At 43.1% G+C, this 10,563-nt stretch overlaps 1 protein-coding gene across 1 annotated transcript in view; it reads right to left on the bottom strand.

Annotated features, from left to right (window-relative positions):
- Positions 1-6,742: 6,742 nt before the first annotated feature.
- The window catches only part of hacd4 (3-hydroxyacyl-CoA dehydratase 4), a 10,928-nt gene continuing 7,107 nt past the window's right edge, over positions 6,743-10,563 (bottom strand). The window contains exons 6-7 of the mRNA XM_076288475.1: positions 9,542-9,670; positions 6,743-9,035 (exon numbers count right to left, since the gene is read on the bottom strand). Coding sequence (XP_076144590.1) covers positions 8,953-9,035; positions 9,542-9,670 — 212 coding nt within the window. The 3' untranslated portion in view covers positions 6,743-8,952. The remainder of the gene's footprint in view (positions 9,036-9,541; positions 9,671-10,563) is intronic.

Here is a 10,563-nt window from a genome sequence, read left to right as displayed (position 1 = left end):
AACTATTTTAAAAAGCTGGTGATGTTTCTGTGCAAGTTCAGCAGTGCCAGATACATGAGGTTCTGGGTCGGATCTAGCTTGTCGGTATGCTAGGCTAGATCCAAGTGATCTGAAAGTGTGAAAATAATTTCCAGTAAAGGACAGTGCTGCAACAGTCGTTGTTTAGGTACCTTAAACGTGCACAAACGGTCTCGTTGTATCGCTGCAACCAGGAGATGAAGAAGAGCTGAGATCCTAACGGCTCCCACACACAGCTGCGTTCTGTCAACGCATTCCAGTGGGTGTTCCCGACGGTAGCTATGCAAATGACTTGAAGTAAAACCGTAATGTGATTGGTTGGTGCCGTCCGTAGATTGGCTTGATTGGCCGGTGCCGTCTGTCGGTGCAGCAACAGCTGAACTCCTCAACGCGAGCGGCAGGAGAAACGCGACGGGACAGACCCACAATTCAGTTCGGCAACGGATCACGTGAGCCCATTTAAAGTGAATGGGATGCGTCTCCAGCAACGCGATGCACACAGCTGTGTGTGGGAGCCGTATCACCTAGCACATCTCTATGGCTTAATAATGGCTTCTGAAATGCTTTTTTTTTGCAATGCAGCAAACGTTGTTGATATTGTGATCGTTGATCCGATTTGCATTAAAGGGCCTAATGGGTGTGATTGATCTTTATGAGCTCTCTTGGAGCATGTTTTACATGACAGATGACGTTGTCAATGAACAAGTTCTGTGCCCGAGGGGTAGTCGCCAGCTGATTTTGCCAGGGCTTCAGCCCCGAATGTATTTTGTACAGCTAAGAAATATGAAACCATTATTCCGATCGCGCATTGAAACTTTGAGATGAGATGTACGCATTTAACACGGGTGAACTCACTCTTCTTCATGCAGCAGATTTAACATGAACGTTACCTTACATAACACATAATTTGGAACGTAGGCTACGTGCGCGCGCGAGGTTGGGCATGTCATTGTTTGCATTTGATATTTGGTATAGGCCTACGTTACAAGGAAATCATGAAGTCCTCAATAACAAGGTGGTGGTGAAGTTATCCTGTTCTCGTCATTTAGACTAGCCTACAAGTTCAGCTTTGTTATCAGCCTCTAGCCTACAGTCTGGAGCTGGCCAAACAGTGGTGGCCTACTTTGCCTAGTTGTAAAATCGAATTATTGAGTCTTCAATGTTCCCTTCTCCCTAAGCTAAGCATAACAAACCATATAATGCATATTGCTATTTAAAAGCCACTCTGCTAGGTGTCTATATAGTTCGTTTCTAATAGCAAACAGAAAATGTCAAGATAGCTAAATGTCATTACATCCTCTAATTGTCAAAATATTATTGTCCATAATATTCAATAAATGTGGTGCGAATGAGGCTTGAGTCAGTGGATTAATTTATGAAAAGTGAGCAGCAAGTCAGGATAAATGGGAATTATGAAAACCGTTTAGACTTTAGACAGTTTTCAACTGCCCTGCATATTGATTGAAACTGTCGGGCAGTGTGATTGATCTGTATTGTTGAAAACCTAAAACAAATGAAATATTCGACCTCATGTTATACAAGCAGAACTAAACTATGTTTGGGGGAAATATTAGATTCCCACTTTTACAGCCTATAGGCCTTAGGTCTATTCGAGAGATGCGCTAAAGCACAGCCAGCAGGTATGGTGCGTAATGGAGATTCCAAAGCGCTCTTATTTGGTCAGAACCAAGGACAGTGATCGAGGATAGGTAGGCTACGTCCGTCCTTTTTACAATACAAACTATTTAAAGAGCATCAAGCTATTCAAATCTCTATTATGTAAGCACAAATAATATAACAGTATATTAGTCAGTCATTTTTATGAGGTTAAACAGTGATTTGATGAAGTTTTTTTTAAGGCCCACCCACAATTGGTCTGGCCCATCCAAAACTGCAATCCTGGCGCCGTACCTGCTCTGAAGATCACGTTTACGTAGAAAGCCAGACCAAGTCAGACTCAGCCGAAGTCGAACAAGCCTATTCACTCCCAGAGACGCCGGGCTTCCCTGGAAATGACGATTTTGTGGCGCTTGTCCAGAGCTAGCTTTTCTGCACTGAGATCAGCCCACTCTGTAGTGCCATTGAAAGTCCAGTAGGCGTGTTCTACTTGAGGCAGGTCTGACTTGGTCTGACCAGAGCCCGTCTACGGAGAGCCTCCCCACTCTCTATTAATCCCATACAAACCGAATTTGGCTGCAGTTCACCAGAGTTCACCTAGATGGCGATCGCGGGCGAGTCCAAAATACATGGGGTCCTATGGAGCTACATGGCTACATTTATTGTTTTCACCTATTTAACAACTGAAACCCTCAGATTTTATTTTATTTTTCGCAAAATGGATATGGATTATCAATCAAAAGTGAAATAATTCAGGAGTCATGTCCTTTCGTTTTCTTACAGGTTGGGTCGTTGTTGCCCATAACACGCTAGCATTGATGCTATGCTATGATCATGCTAATGAATGACGTCATTGATACGTTTGAAAGGCTTTTTAGAACAATTAAGTGACTTATATAATATAATATAAATATAATACTCAACCAAGTGTATTGTCTTTGTCTCCCCTTTCAAATACAATATTCAAATTACTTGAAAAAAAATTATATCCCGAGAAAAGTGGATTTTGAGGGGTACAGCTCCATAGACCTCCATTCATTCTGGACTCGCCCGCGAGCGCCCTTAGATGCAGTACCACACCGGAAGAGTGAAGGTTCTCCCCTTATTAGACATTCTCTGGTCTGGCTTTCTACGTAAACGTGATCTTCAGAGGCTAGCCGGGAGGAGCTACAACAGAGGGCAGCTCATCCCGGACAGACAGGCTACAGTCTGCCTGACGTGACTCGCGGGAGACATCGCGGGAGATATCGCGGAATTTTGTTTGCAATAAATACAGCAGAACTTCAATTCTTACTCATTAAAATGAGCATGATGACTGACGAAATAAATTCTTATGATGTAGTTTAAATAAACCACTGTTCTTGTCATACAGTTAACAGGCCTGCTTTGCACATACATTCAATATCAAGTGTTTTCCCTATATGTGTGTCTATCTATTTAACCAACAGCAGAAAATAACAGAATATCCAAACGTTTTCAGTAGGCTAGCCTACCATTGTTGCAGAAATCACGTATAAGAAGGTATCCCTTAGATTTCTGTTTATTTTTGCATATTCCAACATAAGGAAGCACCATGAGACTCCCGTCAAAATCGTCATGAGGACATTCCTCCCAAATGGCCCTATCACGTCTTTGAACTGACATCATGAGGGCGTGTTTTAGCTCGTGCAGCTCGTGGAAGGCAACTGCAAGATCTGTCTGCAGGCTAAGACTCCCGCGATATTTTAAGGTCATGTGACATGGTGTCACGGTGGTAAGTCCCTCCCCGGCTGACAGAAGTCGGACAGAATTTCTAACCAGCAAGCATTGCGTCCATCCCAGTATGCATTGTGTTCAACCCAGCATGCATCACATCAAGTCAGATCTGCACAGATCTGCCTCAAGTCGAACACGCCTAGTGAAGCCGAGCATCTATGGGTTTTTTGATGGATCGTGTCGTCACAGCAATGTATTACGGGGCGAAATCACGATAAATGACCTTATTGCTGAACAAACTAGCCATGAAGATGAACATGTTTATCTTCATGATGAACATGTTTAGCTAGTTGGAATAGTAGGCTAGAAGCTAATGTAATAGTGTTATTTGATGTGATTTTCCGTGATATTTTAGAGGAGGCTGAGCTTCCCCTGTAGTCTTAGAGCAATCGCCTCTGATATACACACACACACATACACACACAGACTGGTCCAACAGGGTAAATAACAACTTTTCATTCATTTAGCACATGGGGTTTTAACTGATTGTGAACCAGGGACCACCATTCTGACTAATTACCAGTGTTGTATGTAACGAGTTACAAAGTAACGAGTTACAGTAACGCAGGGATTCCCAAACTGTGGTACGCGTACCCCCGGTGGTACGCGAGCTGCTTCTAGGGGGTACGCGAGATGAAAAGGGCTATGGCGGACAGGTGTAAAATGAAAATTGTAAATCTTTTGTAATTAATTCATGAAAATACATAATTTCGAATCAGGTCATAATGATATGGAAACATGAAATTAAAGGATATCAATTATAAACTGTGTTCATCAAAAAAAGGGCAGCTTATTAAACATGACGCCTGGAATAGCTAATAGAATGTGTTACTTTTGAATGCGTTGGATGGTCCGTGGTCCGTGGGGAGAAAGTTTTGCGGATATAACAGGTTTTTGAAAACAACAAAAACAGAAAGGAGGGAAGGAGCAAAGCTAGGAGTTATTTCAGATGGGCAAGAAAGGCAGGGGTGAAAGTAAGCCGGTACTGGCCGGTACGGAGTACCACTAAAATATTTGGAGAGGGTACGCCGTACCGGAAAGAAAACTATACTGTCTCTGAAAAATATTGCACTTTCAGCATGACAACACAACTGCTAACGTCAAATTACCAGAAGCAACACGTTTCCCCCAAAATATATTTCATATACATCGTTCTGAACTGTATCTGAATTGTGTCTAAACCTCCCGTGCAGCTGGACAGACAACGAGCAAGCTATAGCGCGCGTACAGTAGCCTACAGTAATTGCGCCAACGTGCACTGGTATCCAAAGTGTTTTAGCAGACGGACGTTTCTTGGAAAGTCTCCCAAATAAAAAAAAACATACAGGCTAAAGAAAAATATGCTGATGTTTCAATAGCCTATTCTGGTTGTACGTGTGCAGTGTTTCGCTGGAGAGACAAGAGTCAGACAGCGCGTGTACGGCTTAACCAGATCTTGCGCAGCAATAATGAAAATGTTTTAGCGGACAGAAGTATGTTGCAGTCTCCCAAATAAAAAGGCATGACTCAAAGAAACGTGTTTCATTATATACAGTAGCCTATATACAAAAAAACGATTGGAAGTGGGAGCGAGCAGAGTAACTAGGCTAAATAAATAAATAAATGTTGAAATTAAGTGTTTGCAATTTATTCATAATCAAAAACAGATACAGGTGGGTTAAAGAGTGATACTAGAGTGATAAGAAGTCCTAGTGAATGCTTGATAAGTAGCCTATAATACAGTAAATAAACAAATAAATAAATAATAAATAATTAGGCTAAGTGAAATTTTCGGCGCGCGCTGTGCGCGCATTATAACTCCATAGTACCACCAAGAAATAAAAACTACTTTCACCCCTGAAGAAAGGTAACATTAAACTAGGCTTTACATTTAACAAACTAAAGGTAGCCTTTCTAGGCTGTATAGCCTAATGTTGTCCAAACGAATACATCCTTGTCAGGCGTTGTTGTAGGCCTATTATAAGATATTGTATGTGGATGTAGTTAGGCTACTATGCAGGCTACTTTTCATAACTTTTTAACTGACCAAATGCACGCACCTAAAACCGGGAAACGGACAAATATTGTCAACGCGGGGGGGTGGGGGGGTGTGGGTTATAGAATGCGTTACGTTTTTATGTGTTTATGTGTCGGATGGTGGGGGTACGCGAGCCGAGTCGGAATGTAGGCGGTGGTACACGGGGGGAAAAGTTTGGGAACCGCTGCAGTAACGTAACTACTTTTTTGAGTAAAAAGTAGTGTAACGCGTTACTACTGAAAATTTGGTAACGTAACGTAGTTCCTTTTTCATGTCGGGGCAACGTTACTTTTTTCCAGGGACAGATTTGACAGCGACGCTGCTTTCTCAGTTGCGCGCTTGCGCAATAGGCACGAGCTCCACACGGCAGCCTACGTGAGGCTGGTAGCATGAAGTGCAATCATAGCTCCACACGGTACATGACAGAGGCTGGTGGCAATGAAGAGCAATCCTAGCAAGCGAGACGCAGCCAACGCTAACTTCTGAGGGATGGAGGTAGCCTAGTACTTCGAACTCATTGAAACTAAGGGGAGGAATGTGAGTGTTAGTTATAGCCTAGCCTAGCCTAGAAATCTAGACGCACCCTAGCGGCAGCAAATGTGGGTCTGGCTCGTCAGGCTAAGCCTAGCCTACACTGTCCCCTGATTTTGTCTAATGCCGTTAACTCAACTGCCAGCCTATTGATACGATTTGCACAAGCTTTGCACCAAATTTTGGAGGAGCGCCTGTTTAATGAAATAGTATAAGGCTATAAAATAAGCCCTCATATATTTTGTGTTTACCTATATGCCCAAGATGTAGCGAGACTATGTTATTTGATATTGTTTCATAGGGCTTTAGTGTGTGTTTTCTTTTGTCATGTGCTCTGTTTGTGGCATTTTTTATAATAAAGAGCACAAAAGAAATACCTGTTATGTCCTCCATAGTAGAACTTTATGTAGGCCTACACATTTAGGAACAGATATTGGGTTCTGCCCAAAGTCGAGCAACATAAAAGTAACGTAAAAGTAACGAGTAACGTAAAAATACTTTCCATAGAGGGTAACTAAGTAAAGTAACGGGTCACTTTTTTGAGAAGTAACAAGTAACGAGCAAACACTACTTTTTAAAAGTAACTTCCCCAACACTGCTAATTACGCAACCCCAGGACCACCACTGAATACAAATACTGATTCCCACATTGCAGCTACATTACTGAATTCATGGTCACGGACCACTAGCAAAGTCCTCACGGACCACTGGTTGAAAACCCCTGATTTAGCAGATGCTTCTATTTAAAGTGACTTTCACTTACACACACACACAAACAAACAAACACACACGCACACATTCACACACATTTTACATTTTCATTTATTCTTTTGGCAGATGCATTTATCCAAAGTGACAGCGAAAGAACACACACACACACACACACACACACAGTTGTCCAGGCAACGAAGTACAGAAAATACAGTGTGGGCCCGTTACAACATATTACATTTAGCATTACATTTAGCAGGGCTCCAGACTAACGTTTTGCACTGGTTGCACTGGTGCACCTAACTTTTTTTCTTAGGTGCACCAGCACAAAAGTTAGGTGCACCCAAATTTTTAACCACATCGCATTTAACACCGCAACAGGTTCACTTTTTTTCCTTAATTACTGTCCTATATAGGTTGTCCTATGACTTATGATTTACAATTCTACAAGAAAAGTAACTTAATGAAGTGTTTTAAGTGCTTCACTGAGCTGAAATTTAAACTTAAAACATCTCAAGATGAATTAAATAAAAATAGCAGTGAGTAAATTAACAGTGCACGTCTTTTAAGGGCTTCAAACTGCACATCTCATGGCTCAATGTCTTACATACTATCCTTCATGATCTTTAGGCCTTGGCTAAACCAGCTCGCCATGCTAGCATCTTCCATAGAAATGTATTTGAGCACAATTTAAAGGGATGTTCCAAGTAGCCTGGGGGATTTTTATGTGATTTTGCAATGATGATTGCAATAATCATTTGACAGCCCCACAATGCAATTTACTTTTTAATTTTAGTATTTTTAAATTTTCAATAAGAACATCACTATGGTTAATGCAGTAACGAAATGGTAGGCCTATTATTATAGGCTATTGCAATGACTTGCCATGCTCGATCTAAATCTGTCTATTCAATTCACCGTAGGCCTACACAATGACCACAGTTATACATGCAGGGAATATTTGGGCTTTAAATGTAGCAGCGATATTCGGTTTGCGCCAAATACCGGATTAAATTGATTGATGCCATCAGAATGAGTTTACACAACTCGCGCGCAAAACGAATATTGCTGTTGAAAACCAGGTTACTCCCTGCATGTAACTGCGGTCAATGACGCACTCCTTTTCGGCCAAATTGGTCGCACTCTGGAGCCCTGTTTAGCATTACATTTAGCATTACATTTAACATTAGCGCAGGCACAGAAAATGTCCTTGCTTTAAGCCCTGGTGCTACCAACTGCATGACAGGCCTATAGATATTTTCCTAGTGTCTCTGGTAACCCATGTTATTTCACACAATGTTTCAGTAATTTAGTCTACATACTTGGAAAAGGTGTTTGGATATGAAAATCCTTTTTATCAACTAGTAGTTCTAGCCTATTATAGATGGGAGACACTGATTCATAACATGTGACTAAATTCATCCTTTAAGGGGTCTGGGCAACACTGTGTGGGCAGGTGATTTTCCAAGCCTATGGACTTTTGAATAATATTCACAGAAAGGTTTATCGCAACGATAAATACCGTTCTCGGTTACGGTCATCCAAAAATTGTGTTCGTTTCTGGTTTTCGTTATTTGAACCGTTTTTAGAAGTGTTAGTAGAAGTGTTTCTAGAGCTGTTATGTCCAAATGCGTCTATAGACATGCGTCTAAGAATCCTGGACTGGCAGGACTGTGACATCAGCCATTCACTAACATTCATTTTCAGATCCAGGAGGTTGGGACACTGGATGGGACAGAAATGAGGTTTTCATTATGAGGTTTGGGGTGATATCTTGTTTTGTTACTTTTTTTATTTTAATTACGTTATTTGTTTACCATTTTCTGGGATTCTGACTGGACAAAGCGATCAATCAGATTTCATTGTTGAGTCGCGTTGCATACCTTGGCAAGTTCAGTGGTTTAGTTGTTAGCTTGCTGCTAGCGATTTGCTAAAATAACAGACTGTAAACAATCACTAGCGCTTACGATTAGCGTAGTGTGCTAGTAAGCCATAGGCAGAGGGATTCCTGCTAGCATGCTAGGTAGCTTTGTGTGCTAAGCTAAGTGAAAATACAAACTAAATCCCTCATTGCTGGTCATCAAAAATGATACAGTACTTCTTTGAAGCTACTTGCACGTAAATCTGTTTTGTTGGGACATAGTATGTACGGTATGTAGTGATTGTTCGCAATCACACAAAGTCACGTATTCCCTTCCAAACTTCTTCCTTGTCCCACCTGGAGGCGTGGCTACCCCCAGCCCCTCCCCCCACCCAGTCCACTGGGCTCTCAGAGAGGAAGTCAGGTGCCTGCCGCAGTGATGTCACTTCCTCTTGAGCTTCTTGTTCCAGCTGTCCAGCTGCTGTTTCCTCTCCTTCAGCAGATGCCACACGGTCACGCTGGCAGCTGCACACACACACACACACACACACACACACAGATGAACACCAGAACACCACAGCCAGGCACACACTGGGCCAGTCAGAACATTGGACCTCTCTGAGCAGAACTCATCAGTACGCAGAACTCATCAGTACCATTGGACCTCTCTAAGCAGAACTCATCAATACCATTAGACCTCTCTGAGCAGAACTCATCAGAACCATTGGACCTCTCTGAGCAGAACTTATCAGTACCTCTGGAGTACAAGAGAGAACTGAATAAAAAACAGAACCACCTCTGGAACCGAGCCCTTCTAACTCTGTGTGTGCATGTAAGTGTGTGTTTGTGTGTGTGTGTGTCTGTGTGTCTCTGTGTGTGTGTGTGTGTGCATGCGTGTCTTATATGTGTGTGTGTGTGTGTGTCTATGTGTGTGTGTGTGCATGCGTATCTTATATGTGTGTGTGTGTGTGTATATCTGTGTGTGTGTGTGTGTGTGTGTGTGTCTGTGTGTGTGTGTGTAAGAGACTCACCTGCAGCCAGCAGTGGCAGGTAGGCCATGAGGACGTAGGGGAAGTACACAAACACCTGGACAGGAGCCTGCAGCTGGACAGAGAACATCCCATCCTCAAAGTATGGCAGCGCTTGCCAAATACTGACCCCTGTGGAGGGGACAGGACAACAGAGTGTAAATATAACACACAGCAGCACCTGCCAAATACTGACCTGCCAAATACTGATCCCTGTGGAGGGGACAGGACAACAGAGTGTAAATATAACACACAGCAGCACCTGCCAAATACTGACCCCTGTTGTTCAGCCTGACGAAAAGGAGGTCAGCGACGATTAAGAGTGGGTCAGCGATGAAGAGGAAATGCTGAATGCACCCTGCTGTGTGCATGGTTCAAAGTGCCTAAGGAACTGGGCTAGTGTGCTTCAAAGAGCTAAAGAGCCTAAGGAACTTGGCTAGTGTGCACCACTGCTGTGCACTTTGCTCCAGAGACGCTGGCCTCTGCAACTGGTCACTTTGCATTGGCCGATAACATGACAGACTGGTCACTTTGCATGTATTCATTTAGCAGACGCTTCTATCCAAAGCGACTTACACACGTCATTGATATTCCAAGGGTCACTGTTCCCGGGGCAACTCAGGGTTAAGTGCCTTGCTCAACGGCACAACGGTGGAAGCCACAACTTTACAGGCTACTGCATGCTAGTCCAGCTCCCTAACCACTATGCTACACACACACACACACACCACCACCACTTTGGATAAGAGTGGTTTAATGTATAAGCAGGGCAGCCCGGGTCTCCATGTGACCGCAGTGGCCAGCTGATCTGCCCTATCTGGCCCTGTCTGCTGTATCTCCCAGAGCCAGGCAACCTCCGCGCTGGCAACGTCAGACTCACACTTCCTCCCGAGCTCCACGCTCCACACACACTCATCAACACACACTCATCAACACACACTCATCAACACACACTCATCAACACACACTCATCAACACACACTCATCAACACACACTCGCACACTCCTGCTATCTGCCACACACA

This window comes from Alosa pseudoharengus, unplaced genomic scaffold (genome assembly GCF_046254945.1).
Source record: "Alosa pseudoharengus isolate Yale_2024_CS ecotype anadromous, Long Island Sound unplaced genomic scaffold, YU_APseudo_1.1 YU_APseudo_1.1_scf_17, whole genome shotgun sequence".
Classification (NCBI taxonomy): Eukaryota; Metazoa; Chordata; class Actinopteri; order Clupeiformes; family Clupeidae; genus Alosa; species Alosa pseudoharengus.
This window is presented reverse-complemented; position numbering and strand designations above follow the sequence as displayed.